This window comes from Acartia tonsa, chromosome 1 (genome assembly GCF_053477335.1).
Source record: "Acartia tonsa isolate MP-2025a chromosome 1, ASM5347733v1, whole genome shotgun sequence".
In the NCBI taxonomy this organism is placed as follows: Eukaryota; Metazoa; Arthropoda; class Copepoda; order Calanoida; family Acartiidae; genus Acartia; species Acartia tonsa.
Genome location: NC_137260.1, coordinates 41,135,793 through 41,155,092, shown reverse-complemented (window position 1 = coordinate 41,155,092; position 19,300 = coordinate 41,135,793). Strand labels below are relative to the sequence as shown.

At 30.0% G+C, this 19,300-nt stretch overlaps 1 protein-coding gene across 4 annotated transcripts in view; it reads left to right on the top strand.

Moving 5' to 3' along the window:
- The window catches only part of LOC145319615 (cell adhesion molecule Dscam2-like), a 194,267-nt gene that overhangs the window by 59,403 nt on the left and 115,564 nt on the right, over positions 1-19,300 (top strand). For all 4 annotated transcript variants that reach the window (XM_080161875.1, XM_080161853.1, XM_080161884.1 and 1 more), the window contains exons 12-13: positions 9,260-9,351; positions 14,046-14,129. In XM_080161875.1, the coding sequence (XP_080018001.1) occupies positions 9,260-9,351; positions 14,046-14,129 (176 nt within the window). The remainder of the gene's footprint in view (positions 1-9,259; positions 9,352-14,045; positions 14,130-19,300) is intronic.

The following is a 19,300-nucleotide window of genomic DNA, read 5'->3' as shown; positions in this document are numbered from 1 at the left end:
TAATATTTGCTAGAGACTTATGGAGTTTTAGACCTAAGATGCAGAATTCATCTGTTAAAGTGAAATTAAGTTCATTGACTTTTCGTAAGAAGTCTAAGCTTGGTAAACCCCCAGTAATGACAATAGTAGTTTTATTGTTGTTTATTCTAAGGTTAGAGAGTTTGCCAAAGTTCTTTAATATATTATAACATTCTTGAAGGACATTAGGTTTTGGAGACATAAAATTTTGCATATCATCAGCGAAAGCATTCACTACTGGGACTTTATGTGTGTTCCTGTCGAAGCGATATGGAATTTCACGAGGTATTTTAACAACAGTTGATTTACAAAGTTTGATAATCAAAGGATTTACAGCAACTTTAAAGAAGTTTGGAGAGGGAAGATCACCTTGAATGACTCCTATTACGGTATCAAAATTTGGTGTTATACCAAATTCTGTCCAAATACATGCCTTACGGTTTTTTAAAGTTGAAGAGACTAGACTACAGAATTTTGGTCCAAAGTTTGAAAATTTGAGTATTGATTCTATATATGAATGAGAAATTGAATCAAACGCTTTACTAAAGTCTATGATTAAAGATGCTAGAGGGGAGTGGGTAGCATTTGATTTAGATATCATTTCAAAGATATTAATAAGACACTCATGTAAAAAGTGTTCTTTAGAATAAGCCTTTTGAGAGGGATGAATAATTTTATCTATAACTGAGTTCAGTCTTAAGTTGATAACACCACTGTAAAGTTTATATGTACTAGTTTGAATACCAATAGGTCTCCAATTACCAATTTTAGTAAAATCTTTGTCCCCCCCTTTTTCAATTAATTTTATTTTGCTGATATTCATCAGTCCTTTTAATTTAGATTTATCAAACATAGAATTAAAAGCAAGAACAGTAATATCTTTTATAAGCTCCCAAAAAACAACAAGAGCTTTCATAGGAATACCATCAAGACCAACAGAACTATTAAGATTTGCGTTTTTTAGGACTTCCTCTACTTCAGCAATATCAATTGGAAGTTCCAATCTATCCCTATCATCAGCATTAAGTTTATAAGAGTTTAACGAGGGGTCATTAATATCGCAACCTAAAAAATCAGATATAGAAATTTCTGAGAAGGCAGGTGTACTAAATTGTTTTTTAAAGTGGTCAGAAATAAACTTTTTCTTATCGGTATCATACTTTATCTCATTACCATCATAGTCCCTAATATTTGAAAGCGAATGATAATTTTTTTCATTTTTTAAAAGTTCAGAAAATTTTTTTGTCGGTTTTTCGCAATTTAGGATAGAGAAGTATCTACTATCTTCAATATATCTTAGATTTTCTTGATGCTCCATGTGTAACAACTTTTCTTCAACTATTTTAAAGCGATGGGTAAAAAATTTGTTGCTATTGCGCAATACTGCAAGTTCATTTGATAGTAAGAGTTTTTCCTTTCTTAAATTTTTCAGATAATTTGCTTGAAAAGAGATAGTGGTATTTTTAATAGTATTAAGTAAACTTTCAAGGATAGCATCATATTCATAAAGGGAATCATATCTTAGAAAGTATGTTATAGGTGGAAAGTTATTACACATGTTAATAAATTGGTGCTGATAATCATTAATCCATTCAGTAATGAGTAAGTCGTTAGGATGAATTTTAATATAAGCTTCAAGACATTGCAAGGTTCTGGATAAGGACTGTATAATTTCTAATTGACGTTCAAGGTTATTTCTATCAGGAATATTAAAATGAGAGACAAAAAAAATGCAAAACTTCAAACTTGACAGTGTCATAAAGAAACTTTATTTTTAATAGTGACGGATCAATAGATTTAGAGTTTGTAGTGTTTTTTTTCTTTCCAACTACCATAATAGGTTTGTGTAAAAGTAATAGGATTTTTGTCTCGCGAACCGCCGCTCTAATATGATTCTCCTTTATATTGTAGCTTTAATAGGTCCTTGGAAGATTTGTAACTATTTTTGGGGAGGGCACCACAATCCTCCTAGGATAAATCAAACTACCCATAAAATTCATTTTTCAATATAAAACTAAAAAAAAACTGGGGTTGTGACCTACCCTTCAACTTAAGCGCCCCTGGAGGCCTTTATGGGCGTAGCCGCTAGTTATTGTATAACCAAAATCCCAGCTAAGTAATTTAATTTTTTAAAATAAATGAGAATAATATATACTTTTTTATCTTTACACTAGCTTTCTCTGTATAAAGTCTAATAAAACCAAAGATGAGATTACATTTCCCCCATAGCTTTACTTACTGACGAAATTAATTATATTGTAGCTTTGCTACAAAAAAAAACTTGTAAGAAGAATGTGTTATATTCTCTTTGAAAGTTATCTTTGCAAGAATCCATTATTTTGAATTGAAACTAGGTAGGTCTCTTTTGTTCTCTTGTAACAAGAAGTTACATATATTCCTTTCAGGGATAAGGGAGATCTGTAATAACCAACCTTTAGTTGACGAAAAGTCAAAAAGATATAACATTATTAATCCTTAAAAGAAGTTTGTATTAGTAGTCCCCTGTGCTATGATGAATTTCCGACCTTAAGTAAGTCAAAGCTAATTTTCGCTTCCTTCACCATTTATTTAACAACCTTTGTTTTTAGGAACCCGGTATTAGTGTCTTAGAAATTATCTTAGTGACGTAACTAAAAACGAGGGATTAGAGGGGAGGTGGGAAAGGTAACCCCTAAAAAAGAGATGGATAATAGAGGTGATTGATAATTGATAATTGATAAAGAAAATGTAGGAAATAATTTATACTCTCTGTACTTTCTACCATAGATTAATAAATTTGTATTTTCTAGACAAGGATGACAACATCCATAAAAACGAAGCACAAAAATCAGAAGGTAGAACAAACGCACAATAGCTAGAGTGTCAGAACTTAATAAGCAGAATATTAATTTTGAAGTCTAAATGAAATTGCACATAAATTTGTTGCAAAATTGCGTAAATATAGCATACAGTAAAAGGACATACTTCCGTGCAAAATTTGAAATCAATAGTATAATTCTAATATGTCTAATAAATGTTGTCAAAAAAAGGTTGAAAAAAGTCCGCATATTTGATTAAATTTTTCTTAAAATCCGCATATTATGTTGATAAAAACTATAATATATTATCACTAGCAGTAACATCACTAGAAGCTTTTAGGGTGGTAAGGGGGAAAGTTCATTCTTCCAATTTTCAATTTAAGTTTTAAAACAAAGAAGTAAAATTGCGGAGATGGTACTTTTTTTATAAGTGTTATTTTTTTTTGAGAGTGGAGAGCCCTCTTCCTAAGTAGTTATAAACTTCTCTATACCTATAATAAGCTTCACTGTAAAGAAGAACCCTTTAGGTTCAGCGGTTAACAAGATCCGTTGCTACAGTCAAAAAAAGCTTAGCTTACTAATTTATATAATAGGATATAATAAAGTAACAGGATGTCTGTTTGTCTGTCTCTTTGTTTGTTTGTTTGCAGGGATAAGGGATAGGAAACCTGGCCATTAATTAGGTCCCGGCCTAGATTCTAAAGGGATATTGCAACTATTACAAATTACTATCAAACTGGCGGACGCTCCCAAGTAGCTATAGCTCTAAACCAATAAGAATCGGCCTGTTTTTAACAACCAATCACCAATTGGCGAAAATTTTAGAAGCAGACAATGTTAGAAAAAATAATGATTTCGTCTGCTACTAAAAAATAAATATAAATGGTGTTAGATCACATTAGCTTAATTATTAAATCTGCTTAGAGTTAAACATTAAAAAAGGGCCATATAGAAAAAAACAAAAATAACGGGATTATTTTTTGGAAAGGAGGTAGCTACGAATTTTCATTTGGTAGTTTATAAATTAGATGTTGTATTTTGAATTTTAAAAATTTAATACGAAATTGATACAACACTTTAACCCTAATATATGTACAATACACAATACAACACAGTACAAATATATCACTACCCAAAGAATACTTGATAGAATGTTACCCAAGTGCATATTAATTTATTTATTTTGAATTTTAATTAGCAATGAAATTTTCAAATAAAATTTTTACTCATTAATAAAAATGCAAATAATACAAACTAAAATCTATCTGAGGGAAACCCAACGATAGCTTTCTGACAGTTCAAATTACCAAAGTAAAAGATAAAAAAATTTTGGGAGAGAAAAAACTTCATTTTAACAAAAGCCATTAATATATAGGTTTATAAAAAGTTATGTTTTTTACTTTAAACTAGCTACCTGAATTTGATTCTATACTTTATCTACACACACACACACAGCTTTTTTATTAGCGTTTTATACGAAGCACTGCGCCATCCCAAAACTGGTTTATTAGGCTAGAAATAGGCCTAGGCTTGAAATAGGCCTGAAATAATATTTTCCTACGTTTCCCATCCCTTATCCCTGGTTTGTTTGTCTTTTTCTTTTAAAATCTAGAAAAATAAATTGGTTTATTAAATTGGACTCTCTCCTCCTCAAGTGCCCCAAGAGGCCTCTAAGGCGTAGCCGCTAGTAATAGGATACAGTAACAAAATGCTAATCCTTATATCAAAGTAAAAGAATGTTTGTGTGTGTGTGTGTCTATTTATATGGAAGGATCTTCCTAACTAATATGCTTCTCCTTTGCAGGGACATAGGTCATAGGTCATGGGAAGGTTTATAACTATTTTAGGATAGGGTACCTTCACCCTCACGCGCTTAGAAAAAAAACCACCAACATTTTTTAAATTTTTTAATTTTTAAACTAAATTGTCCTTTTAAGTATATCTGTCAGCCAGACAGACAATAAATATATGGAGCAGATCTGTATAAATATAAGGTATCTTGACTAAAACTTACAGCTGGCTATCTAAAAAAGCAGTCGTGAAAATAACATTTCTCCAACAATAAGGTTTTTTAAGCATGACCGACAGTCAGACAGACAAAATAATGTATAGAGTAGATGCAGGGGGGGGGGGGAAGGGGTGATTACTTGAGGGCACACTCAAATTTTGGAAGTCGTTAAGTAGATGCACATATATCTTGGGTATAGTCCCTTTCATGACAATGCCTCTTAAGGGACGTTTCTTGGTATTTTCACAGTAGATTTTATCCTATTTCTAGCCACTGCGGGGGGGGGGGGGGGCTCTATCCATGCGGGGCCATTTTCCTAACCCTGCAGGGCAATCACCTAACCTAACCTAAAATAATCCATTAAAAGCTACTGTAAAAAAAAATACATTAAAACACCCCTTAAAAGACATTTTCACTAAAAATTTCAGTTGTTTTTCTTCAATAGCAGCCAAAAAAACACACAAAGCATGTTTTAAATGGACGTACTGACTTTCTGTTAACAATGATAGAGTTGCTTTCTAAATTATACCTAACTGTCATAGGAATCATCATGAAGAGTTTGAAATTGATAGGATAATTCTAACATGTCTTGTTTAATAATCTAAAATCAATTAATAATTTTATCTAATTTCAATTTCAATTTATCTATGAAATAAATGTAAAGCTGTACAGGTTAAGGCTACTATCTGACTCAATACATTTCTTTTTCTCCTCTTTTTAGCAACCGAATGAAAGTAATTCTTTTCAATTCCAGATAATTATAAGAATTGGTAACATTTGCTTAGATATTTATTTTATAAAAACATAGCAAAAAAAAAATAATAACCGTATTATAATACAGGTATTAAATATTTATATACAAACAATAAAATTGAATATGAATAAAAATTAAGGATAGATCAATCAAATAATAATTATGTACAGTGTCAAAGGACTAAACAATCTTGTGAGAGGTAATATAACTTATGCATTTTAAAAAGATATTTGTTAAATAGACTGATTATTTAAAGACATATTTGTTAAATATGTTGCTCTACTGGATATCATTACCCTTGTTAGAATGTACCATTCATAAAGAAGGTTATTTTTTAATGGCAAAACTGTTTAAGCTAGCTTTTTTAACAATTACGTTCAAATTCCGTTAAATTTATTGATATAAATAATCTAATAATTGATTGTTTAATTTTATTCGTAATTGTCTTTTTTTTATATACATTATTATGCTTAATTAAAAATTTCTGATAAACATCTCATTATATTTAAAGAAAAATTAGCTGTCTCTAAATTTAATATAGAAATAAAATTATTATGGAAAATCAATTGATTTTTCATGGTAACAGGTATAAGTTAGAAAATACAGACGAATTTATAGATGTAATCTTGAAAAGATAGCTTTAATTTAAAATGATAAATATGCGTTATTTTTACCAAAAACTAGACAAAACCCTTTTTTGTTGTTGTTGATAGCAATATCTTATTTCTTTACTCTCGTTTATATATAGTTTTAACCTAATATCTTTTGATTTAATTGTTATTGGTTTGAAATTTTGACTAAAAAGCTGGCTTAAAAAATAGCTCATATGTGATAAAATATATAGCATTTTGCGCTAACTTATGAGGTGTTTATACAATAAGTATAATTATAAAAGCAAATATTTGAAAATTATTTAAAATCATTCAATGTTTAATGTAAGATTAAGCCAATTATTAATCACGAAATTACATATAGGTTTTTTATTATTTTGCTAAATAATCTATAAAATATTTACACATTGTAAGTCAACTCTTGAGTTATGTAAGAAGTACAATATCAGCTGATAGATCTTATTTCAATTTTGAAAGATAATTTTATAAAAAAAAATAAAAAAAAGTTGATTTTGTTTTTTAAAAGTGAGCAAAAATAATTTTTAGAAATATTTTTAATATTTTTTAAAAGCACAAAAAATCTTGATTTCAGGCCTTTATTAACAATTCTTAAAAATCCTAGTAGTATCGACACATCCTATTTTTTTTACGTCACTAAGATAATTTCTAAGACACTAATACCGGGTTCGTTTTTAGGTCTTTTTTACTTAAAAATTTCAAACGGCTGTAATTTTTTTATTTTTGAAGCTAGAAGAAATTTTTTTTTGCAGAAAATGTTTATCTTTATGTAAACTTTATATTTGAAATATCAAAATATAAATTTCAGCGGCTGCAGCTGTACTTGGCAGCTGTCAGCCGCCGCAGTCGGCGGTCGGCGGGAAAACGGCGGCGGATCTTTATGAAATTTTAATACATCATGTAGACATGTAAGAAAAGCTTAAGCTTAAAATTTGAAGTCTCTAAGTCACAAATTGCGGACACAGGAGCCTTTTAAAGATTTCTGGAAACCTGGAGGATCAGGACCTGCAGGATCATACCTGGAACCTAAAATTGACTTGAACACCTGTATTTAATATAAGGATGTACTACTAGAGGATAGTTTAATATTTTGGTAAGATAAAATGCTTTGTTTAAGTCAAAAAAATATTTTTGCTCTTTACTTGGATGACCCTGCCAGGTTTGCTGGCATCCTGTGCCCGCCAGGATGGAGATTTTCAAAAAATTCAAACGCTCAGTTATGTGTCATACCCACACTTAAAAAGTCAAGCAGTTTGGGCTCTTTAATGAGATAGAAAAAACCGGATGAAGGGCGTTCAACGCCCCTTCCCCCCCCCCCCCCTCGACCGTTAAGGGTTAAACAATGTTTTAATTTCCACATTGGTAAAATTTATTAAGATAGGCCCCCTGTCCCTTACTAAAATTTTCAGTAGCGTAATTTACATTTATGATTTAAATGAAGTCGGAAGACATAAAAATATTTGATTTATTTACTATAGAATATGAATTGTTCCAATCTATCCATTATTTCTGTGGAATCTATTTGAATGAAATTGTATAGTTCCTTGAAATAGTGCAGTATTATATAATACAGGAGAAATTTACAATAAAAACGTACACTTCTATCTCATACAAACACAAGGATAAAAGGGAAAATAACATTTTCTTTGGAAGTAGCGTAGTTATTATACAACTTGGATGTATCGGACAGTCCGTCAATATATTTCTTAGTTAAAACACACATACACTTCAAACACTTCAAACCGGTTTCTATTTTTTCAACAACTAACGGTGCTCCTAAAACTTTAAAAACTTCTAAAATAAAAAACTCATTATGTTATTAGTTATAGAAATCTTAAGCTAAGGGGAAAAAAACTGTACTACTTTAATAATAGGATAATATTCGAAGTTCGTTGCGGCTACTTTACATGGACTTAATTGTCTTTGGTTTATAAAATCCTACAATCCTTGGAAAAAAAAACTAAAGATGGATCAATGCATTCAAATTGTCGGAAGTAAAAAGTGGATCAACTATTTTCTCAGCAAAAAAAGTTTGTCTGGGCTGCTATTGCTGGCAGGGAGGGAGGGAACATTGGGCTGTTATTACACTAGTCCCCAAAGTTTTATAATAACGTTTTATTATTCCTTGGCTTAACAACTTTGAAGACTTATATTGAATTTGATCCAAACGTTCAAACAACTAATTGTAATCTACAAAAGGGGTAACTTTGTACATTATTATTGAGTATGTATTTCAATTTATGAGCCATTTTCTTATCCCTTTGGATCCCTGTAATGCTGGGGCCTGGGCAATATAAGATAGGTGAAAACAGTTTAAACTTTGTATATACGTGCTCACAGAGTAAGACCTATATTAGGAAAAACATTTATCAATTTAGCTGTTGATATTTGCTGTGGAAACTAAAAGGTCGAGCACCCTCCCCTCCCTATTATTTTTTTAAAAGTTGAATGCTGGTGTTTTTTTCCAATGCCTATCTGGGGGCTCTAAGCATGTGGGGCCTATACACCTGCAGTGCATTAACTAACAACCAAGTAACCAATATAAGAAACCATTACATGACTTAAGTAAAAAACAAACAAACAAAGAACACCCTCTTCCCCCCTTACATTAGATTTTATTTAAAATAGTGGGAGGGGGTGTTTCAGAGCTCAACAGAGTACTTTGTGTGAGAGCGCGAAGTAAAAAAATCATGTCCAGATGATTTGAGGCTTTTTTTCTGCCTTCTCACAATTGAATCACTAATACTGCCATATTATCGTATAGCTTAAAAGGCTTCGATATTATCTAATTTTCTAAATACATGTCACCAATACCGCTGAGAGATGTTGTATAAAATAGTTTAAACTTTTGTACACGTATTCTATCTTCATTTACATTACAATAGAATACAGATACCTCGGGTTTTACATGCAAATCTGTTCTATAACTAAAGTTTTTAATTAAAATGATTATTATTTAGCCAGCTTTAGATTTCATTTTATTTTAGTACATGTTTATCTGGTGTAAGATCAAAGTATTAATGAATCCATATTTTTAAATGTATGTTTTTAGAGCTTCAATAATCTGGAGAAAAGATGGAGAATTGGTTGTACCGTCTCCTAACATCATTCAGAACAGACAAACCCTACAGATATTCAATATAGGTAACATATTTTAGACGTAGCAACATTATAATTCATGTTTTTTACAATGCTTATCTTCCCTAAGTATTTTTCAGAACAGACGAAGTCTAAAGATATTTGATAATATAGGTAACATATTTAATGCCTGGCAACATTATAAATTACCATGTTATCATACTATTTTGCTCTGAATTGAAGAAAAGAAATATTATAATTCATTTCTATTAATTATAACATATAAACAAATTATAAAATGGTGAAAGAAAAAATTCGTTGTTGTCTGCCGAGATAAATGTGATGTAAATTCATACAATAAACCCTAAAAGTGATTCTATATTGCAGGCTCTAAAATAAATTTTCTTTTCTTCCCTCTGTATAATAAGTATACCAATCTTATCAATTGCTTCCCATTTTCCTTCAATTTGGCTAGTTTTCACTATAGTTCTCTGTTTAGGGAAAAGAATAAATGTTTAGATTTTGTTATAGTTTAGCAACATTTTTGTCAAAAAGAATTGTTTTTCTGGACAATACTAATATAATACAGCCAACATTTAAAAATCTAGAGTGACTTTACTTTTGAGTTTTGATGCTAAGGAACCGGAATGTTTCTTTCGAAACCGAATAATATCCGCTGGATTAAGAAGGAATCTCATCCATAGGGAAAAATAATATATAGACTCTTACAACAGACAATTTCTACGAATGTTGTAATAAAATCATAAAAATAATGCCAGTTTTGTTTTCCCTGGTTTTCATATAAACAATAAATATTCGTTGAAAATGCTGAAATACGATAGATTTTATATCAATGCATTAACGTTTTTAGACTTGATTATTAGGATATATATAAGTTGGAATGAATTTTAATGTTAGAGGGAGATTTGAAATCTGCATCAAATTTTAAAGATTTTTTTTTATAAAATAGGATAGGTGGGTTGGAAACTACCTGCGTTCTAATTGGTTGAATGATGTGCGACACTTAAGCTTCTTCTATCAGAGTGGAGATAATTTTCAATCCACTAATCCTATTGGTCAAAATTAATGAACTTAAATTGTATTTCCGCTTTTAGATAAAGAATTATACAAAAAAAAAACGAATTTTATTAAAAATCCTTAAAATTTAATGCAGATTTCAAATCTCCCTCTAACATTAAAATTCTTTCCAACTTATATATCTTATTGATTATAAAGATGCTCTGCTTGTCATACAATGCCTAATCTTCCTAAGAATCAACCTTTTCAAATTATGAGAACTACATGCATATAAATAATAAATGTTAAATGTCTAACTAATCAACAAACGGAAGTTTTTTATTAAAAATTTGTAAATTATACCCAGGAATCAATATAGTTATTTTAAAAATGTGTCTATGATTTTTATTATCATATGATTCTAGTAAAAAGATTTTATTTGTAAAATATTAAAGTCACCCATTTATATTTAATACAAATAGAAAAAATCATCTTTATTTCTTGTTGAAAAGAAGTCTATATATTGAAAATTGTCCCCTGAATACTAAAAAGTATTTAGTTGATAAATACTTGGAACTTTACAAACTCAGGAATATAGGGAAAGTACAAACACAATTCTATAAAACAAGGATGACAACTTCCATAATTAGTAAAGCACAAAAACCATGGATGGACAAACAAACATAGTGAGTAATAGAGAAGATGTTTAGTTGTCATAGATAAAGAAAAATTCAAAAGTATATGATGAATTTTAGAAAATCACAGAACCTTTAGAAAATCATGCGTTTTGTGAGTTCACAAAATCAGCAGTTTACTTTAATTAGCAGTTGTAAAGATTACATTTTTCCCTTAGCGCAAATGACTGACGAACGGACGTACGGATAAACAAAATAAATTTTTAAATATGCAATATCTCCCAATCCATGGCAAAGTCTTTTGTTAGGAAGATGTATTCCGAACTCAAGTTCACATCTTTTCAAAACTTTAGTGTTGCTTAAAAATAGCTAGATAGATATGAACTTATATACTTTATATTGAAAAGGCTGCCAAGAAATATTTTGTTCTACAATACCTAACTCTGCTTCTAGTATGCTCTATCAATTCTGAATGATACTTTGCTTTACAAGATCTAGCTATGACAGAGCCACACCTTTAGAATACAAATTCTAAGTGGTATCTGGCTATGAGAGAGCAACATCTGCAACTTTTAGAATACATGTTATAAATGATATTTTGTTTTAAAATATCTAGCTATATCAGGGCCACACCTGTAACTTTTAGAATACGAATTTCAAATGATATCTTGCTATGTCAGAGCCACACCTGTAACTTTTAGAATACAAATTCCAAATGATATTTTGCTTTACAATGCAATTTGAGTAAGGTTCACTAACCTCTTTCATACTGAACAAATACAAAATAGACAAGGATGACATCATACATTACAATATAGTGCGAAGCGTTGTAAAAATACAAACAGGTCAATAATCTTTAAGTTTAATGTGTCATAAAGTGCTACGTTTTGTACGGACGGAAGACCAAGTAACAAGATGGATTATCACAAATTATTCAGACGTTTCCCATTAAAATCGACCAAGCATATCAACCGACTTGATAAAAACGCACGGACATATTAACATTACAGTGGCTTTGCTACTGAGAGATACAAAATAAAATAGGATTCAATTTTATTCTTCAATTTTGTGCTCTACTTTTTAGTTGAAAAGCTTTTTTACACTTTGAGTTTGTATGAATGTCTGTTATTAAATGCAACTTTATTTATAAGCATGAGGATATATAGAAACAAGGATGACAACACCCATAAGTAGCGAAGCATAAATAATTAAATAAGCATGTATATTAGGAAAAAATCACGAAACCTTTTCAACATTTGTTTTTAATTTCTTAATATTAATTTATATTTCAGTACTATGACTAACAGACTGACGGTCAAAGTAAATTACATACTGGATGCTCAGAACAACGGGAAATTTAATTTTGATATTTTTAACTACAAAAATTTAAAAAAAAAACGGACCATAAACACCAAAGATATGAAGAAAAATGTGAAAAATATAAAAATAGCCAAAAAACCTGCAAAAAGGCAGTCTGACCGCCATTGATGTGTTCTTGAAATTTAATTTTGATATATAAAACTGAAAAACTTTGGAAATTGGGCCATAAACACCAAAGGTATGGAGAAAAATGTGAAAAATACAAAAATAGCCTAAAACCTGCTTAAAGGCAGTCTGAACGTCATAGTTGTTTTCTTGAAACGACAGGAAATTTAATTCTGATTCTATAACTGAAAAAATTTTGGAAATCGGACCATAAACACCAAAGATATGGAGAAAAATGTGAAAAATACAAAAGCGGTCCTATCGCCATTGATGTTTTATAGTTAATTGTGCTCCTTGATAATGGGAATGTTGTCAAAACATTTCAGCCTTTTATCTTTTTAGGAGCCGAGAAAATCACGTTTCCCCCAAACTAAGACGGACATACGGACAGACGGACATTTCAAATTATAGAGTAGTCGCTACTAAAAATATGGTAGAATTTATGTATACTTAAGTCAATACTTTGTTTTTGTAATTAATTTACAAGCGAAGAAGCAATTTACATTTAAAAAAAACTTGTATTGTATTATGTTTATGTAGATTATGATTAAGGGTTTCGCTTTCATGGAAAAAGTAACTATACAGAAAAAAGCCATACTAACATTTTTAATGAATAGAAGAACCGTTTTAAAACTATCTTCAAGTAAAAATGAAAAAAAAATATTTTTTAGATAATGTATTAAAATTATTGCATGTCAGATATTTGTTAGACAATTCTTTCAATTTTTTAACAATTCATAGTCAGGATATTTTAATACAGAATTTAATTTTATCTTTTTTATTATTTATTAAATAATAAAAAAGCCAAAATCAACATAAAAGAATAGGAACCTTGATTTTGGTAAACATTGATTTGGGTCTATTTTAATCAATCAACTTTTTTCATTCCCCCCCTTAATATACAATTCTTTTAAAGTTAGATCCTAATACAAGATTTATCCCAACTTTAACCCCCACAATATAACAAAAAATACCTTCTTGGAAATTTGGATTTTTCTGAAAATCGCTCCCAGTATTATAGCAAATTAAAAGCCATAGAGGTTTTTTATATTTCTTATCATTGCTTATTTTGAATAAATGGCTGGCACAGCAAATTGCTAAGGGTATAAAACCTTTCATGTAAACAAAGGGAAAAAAACAACACCCACCTTTACCACCCCAATATAACCTATTTATATTTCTAGAACGTGAGAACTATGGGATGTACCAGTGCTTTGTGACATGGGCTACCCGTTTATATTTCTAGAACGTGAGAACTATGGGTTGTACTAGTGTTATAAGCCCTAAGCTAACCTATTTATTTTTTTAGAACGTGAGAACTATGGGATGTACCAGTGCTTTGTGACATGAGCTAACCTATTTATTTTTCTAGAACGTGAGAACTATGGAATGTACCAGTGCTATGTTACCCGAGCTAACCTATTTATATTTCTAGAACGTGAGAACTATGGGTTGTACCAGTGTTATGTGACCCTAGCTAACCTATTTATATTTCTAGAATATGAGAACTATGGGATGTACCAGTGCTTTGTGACTTGGGCTACCCGTTTATATTTCTAGAACGTGAGAACTATGGGATGTACCAGTGCTTTGTGACATGAGCTAACCTATTTATATTTCTAGAACGTGAGAACTATGGGATGTACCAGTGCTTTGTGACCCGAGCTAACCTAGAACTACAAGCTTCTGCTGAACTTAGACTTGGAGGTTAGTTACATATATAACTTAAGACAAGGGATAAGACAATGGACGATAAATTCATATCAACCCTAATGATGAAAAACAAAACTACTCTTTCTGAAGGTTAAAATAAAAGATTGAAAAGATTGAACATTAACAAACCAATCAATATTAAATAATTGTATCTAAAGTTTTTAAGCAAAGGAATAAGAAAATGAGCATTGAAAACTTTAGGTACCATTTTAGTTTACAATCTAATGTGCCCTTTCTCACTGGGCTAAATAGGAAGGGATAGAGCAAGGATAGTTATATGGAAAGAAAAGCAAAATTGTGTGTTTATGTTAATAGTGGTATGTAACACTGGCAATTAGATAAAGATCAATTTAATATAGATTGCCATACTTCTTCATTATAATAAATTTAAATATTATATTTTCTTTTATAAGATTACTCTATATTCAATTGATCTATCCTTTCAGTAAAAAAATATAAAGTATAAAGTAAGCCATATAAATATGAATATGTATGTCAATGTACTACTTTTGTACTGCCTTTTGTGTTATTCCTTTATTCTCTTTGTAGTAAAATATTATTATTGTCATCTTTATATGTGCTATGGGGTTCAAGGATCTAAAAGGATGAGACAATGGCTGATAAATTGATGTACATCCACAATGATGATACACAAAGTTACCTTTTCTGTATATTACAATTTACTGTTGAAACCTTTGGACACTCAACTACATGAACTAACCAATCAAAATTCAATAAAAGTCACACAAGGTTGTTAAGCAAACAAAGAAGAAAACGTTAATTTACGACTTTGGAACTAGTGTAATAAATAGCCCAATGTCCCCCCCCTCCTTGAATAGGGTACCATTATAATAAAACCCTACGGGATTACACCCATTAACAGATAACAAGATCCTAGCCCCTTGGAGGTTTAGTTCTTTTGAAATCTTAACCAACATAACTTAACCAAACATAAACTAATTAATAGATGTTCTGTAGATATAGATGACACCCCGTATGGGTGAAATTCTAGGTTGACTCTGTGATACATCTCAGGGAGGAAGGGGACATTGGGTTAATTATTACAATAACGTTTTCTTATTAGTTAGATTAACATCTTTTGTGACTTTTACGGAATTTTGTTTTGTTGGTTGGTTCATAAGATAAGTATCCAAACGTTTTATCTACTAATTGTAATATACAGAAATTTGTTTATTTTTATTTTGTTTATCATCATTGGGGATATATGTACATCAATTTATTAGCCATTTTCTTATTCCTTTAGAATCCTGGGGGGAAATTCTAGGTTGACATTTACTGAAAATGATATACTTCTGTAGCAAAACTTTTCTATAAATATCTTTGTAGTTTTTTTTAATGATAGCACTTTTGTTTTGCAGTGTGATTTTAAAAATACATATAAGAATATTTTGCAATTTATAAAAATATTTTTATATTTTATGTGCAATTACAATATATTGTATTTTAATATTTCATTTTTTACATTATTATATCATGCAATACTATCAATTACAAATTTTTATATACTCAAGTAAATTTATTGTTAAAAGAAAAGCTACCCTACAAGTAATTAATGTCTGACTGTCTGTCATTATTTCAAAGATTTTTTTACCTTCCCTTATTAAAGGCAATCCCCATTCATGCTTCTCTCATTTCCCTTTAACTTCTCTTTTTCCCCTTTCTTTATCTCCCTGTTTCTATCTTTTCCCTCTGTCTTTTTAATCTAACTGTCCTTCTCACCTTCCTCCCCTCCTTTTGAAGGCCACTCTCCTTGTTTTATTTATCCATTTTGTTATCTAAATTTCACTCCATTTAGATGAAAAATATTTCTATGTGTATTTTGAGTGTCTGTGTATCTGTGTGTGTGTACTATTTTTGTATTCCTTTATAGCGTGTGAGTGTGTGTAGACCAACATAATAAGGTTTGTGGATATACCGAAGGCTTTTGATTCATGTCATCATTTTGAGTGCTTTGCAAACCACTCTTCCAATACATACCACCCAGGGACTCAGATATATGACAATCACACTTAAGTGAATCTACATCCAACTCTTTTACCATTGATTATGCTCTTCCAAAAGAAAAAGTTCCCCAAAAAATATTTGGGGGAAGATTAAATTCTCCCCCAATGTCCTATCTCTGTATCCAAGACCACATTTACAATATGGAATAGGTTTAAGTTTTACATGGATTTCTTTTTGAAGGTTAAATGATATCTGTCAAATCAAAAACAAGAATTTTAGAATTTAAAGTTAAAAAATATCTCGAAACGGTTATATTACATAAGTAGTAAGAGACAATTTCTAAAAAAATTTTTGTACATTTCATTAAGTAAAGCAATTTCAATATTAACACAAAGTGAATTGCTTTTTGATTTTTTTCCTTCTATTTTTAAATTTTTATATAAGTTGCTTTATTTCCCGGACTTTTTTATATCATTTACTTTTTTCTGTGGAAGTTAGGCATGATAAAAGAATTGTATATAAACAAGGTTAAACATTTACAAAAGAAAAAAAACCTTCATCAGGCCTGAATCAAAATTTAACTAGGATTAGAATTAAATATAAACCTCTAAATATTTTCTTACCTTAATTTAAAGAATTTAAATTGAGTTTTTCACCACTTTTCAATTCAAAAGGAGTAGAAATCAAATTTAGACTAAATCTAACCCTTTCAGTTTTCCCCTCTTAAAATTTGTTAAATTATTCCTAAGTAAATAAGAGGAAAAGAATTCAAGCACTTTTCTTCAAACCTTTTCTATTTTTTCATTAAATCACAATTGATTAAAAAAGGACTTTTTTTCAAATGTGGCCTGTCTGTCTGTCTGTATGACTTAGACGGAAAGCTTGTTTTATTTCTTTATTGCAAAATAATGGGGGATTGTTGGTTATAAGTAAGAGCCAGATCTTGACATTAGTGTTCAACAATCCAATGCAGACAACAAACCATTTAATTGCACAACTTTTATCTGTATGGTTGAACTGTGCGTTATAATAAGTTGCGCTTTTGAACACCATTTATGACACTTAAAGTGTCGAAAATATTAAATATATTCATTTTTTAATTAATTTGAAGTATAGCTTTTTATGTTTGGAAAAATAGTAAATTAAAGTGTTTTTGATTTTACAAGCTTTGTCTTATTGCAAGCTAGTGTGCGGCCTAGTACAAAAGACTTGGGATTGAAAATCCATCAAACAAAATTGATTGAATTATCTGGACTACATAGATAGGGTGAGAGAGAGAGAGAGAGAGAGAGAGAGAGAGAGAGAGAGAGCAAAAATAAAAAGGATAGATTTTCAAGCAAAGGGTTGAATGAATTTTAAAATTTTGTGGGGAAAATAAGAGTTTGAATTAAACCAGAATAATTCAAAATCAAATTAAAGGGGTAGTTTCACGAAAGGCATTTGAACTTAATTTAGTGAACCGCATATTTTTTCCTGGTTAATTGGACAAACTATATTTATATGGCATATATTTGAAAGAATTTCAATTTTCTACCACGTAGTTTTTAAAATATCAAGACTTGAAAATTGTCTTTTAAATTGTATATATCACAAAAAGACGATTTTCAAGTCTTGATATTTTCAAAACTACGTGGTAGAAAATTAAAATTTTTTCAAATATATGCCATATAAATATAATTTAACCCATTAACTATCAAAAAATATGCGGTTCACTAAATAAAGTTCAAATGCATTTCGTGAAACTACCCCTTTAGAGATTTTCATCAAAATTAAGATTCATCAAAGTGAAGTGCAGCATTGGTAAGAGTCTTTATAAATTCCAAAGATAGTGTGTCATAGCGCACCCGCTGGATATCGTGTTGGACGTTTTCATTATTGACCTGTCTTTAAAAAAATTTATTCTGGCGCTATGTCAGAAGCGTGACATTTATGGTAATAAAGAAAGGTCCTTAAATATAGGTAACAATTTACAACAGTATGTTATTTTTATTGTTTAATGGTATTATTTAACCCACTGACTTCTGTCAGAAATTAATAATATCTTATTTTCTTTATTAAATATTCAGAAAATTAGATTTTAGTAAATTTTAAAACTAATTGAAAATAGGGACGAACTATTGGATAACTATCAAACAGAGTAATACGCAATACTTGAAAATGCATAGCGGCCAAAAACATTTATTCATACATGTATAAAAGGATGATAAAGCAATATTTTAACATATTATAACATAATTTATCATATAAGGAATATTATATACTTTAATCTACTCTTTAAAAGATACTCCATGAACATTTTCTGTTAACTGAAGTAATAGGCTGTCTACCTGATTGTGCGTGTCCTGTAAAATCTGGGAAACCAATATACATATTATATTTAATAGAACATCATTTTAAGAACTGCTACGTGAAAATTAAAGTTATTCTTTACATGTATTGTTTTTTTTATGTGTTATATACCTCTAAATGATCAGGACCGTAACAAACATTATCTGAAAATTTTAGAGAAATTTATTCAGCTTGTTTCCGAGATCTTATATAACATTATACAATCATAAGTAGAAGAAAAGAAATAATTTTTTTAACTTTAAAGCTCGGAAGATAAAATTCTGAATAAACTGTCCGAATGGATTTATTTTTATTTGGATCTTCCACCCGATTTTCTATTCTCTAATAAATTGAAACAGGCAGCATGCTAAAATTTAGATTTCCTCTTTCCACCCCCTTTATTCCATCTCCTTCCCTCCTACTGGATGAATTAACTGACCATATTAGCAGACTAAATTTTTTCCCTATCATAATATCCACGTATATTCTACATCCATTATAAACTGTCCTGTTTATATTCATTAATCTTAGCGCATCATTATAGACTTTAAAAATGTATGTTTTTACATGATACACAAAATGGTAGGAAATACTTAGAGTTCTTTAACCAACGATGCGAGAAATTAAACCAAAAAGCGAACATGGGTTAGGGTTAGTATGGTGTTTGTGTTAATAATATTTTAACAAGCACAACTGGAGAAAATAAAGTAGGGCAGAAAAAAGAAAGATAACCTTACGTCTATCCGTCCGTCTAAGTATGCCAGCAAAAAAAACTCTTTCAGTTTAAAAATCGTCTAACCGATCCTAATCAATCTAGGACACTTCTGTCTCATTAGTATGTCGGTCTTAGTAAGTTAGCAAAACCTCTAACT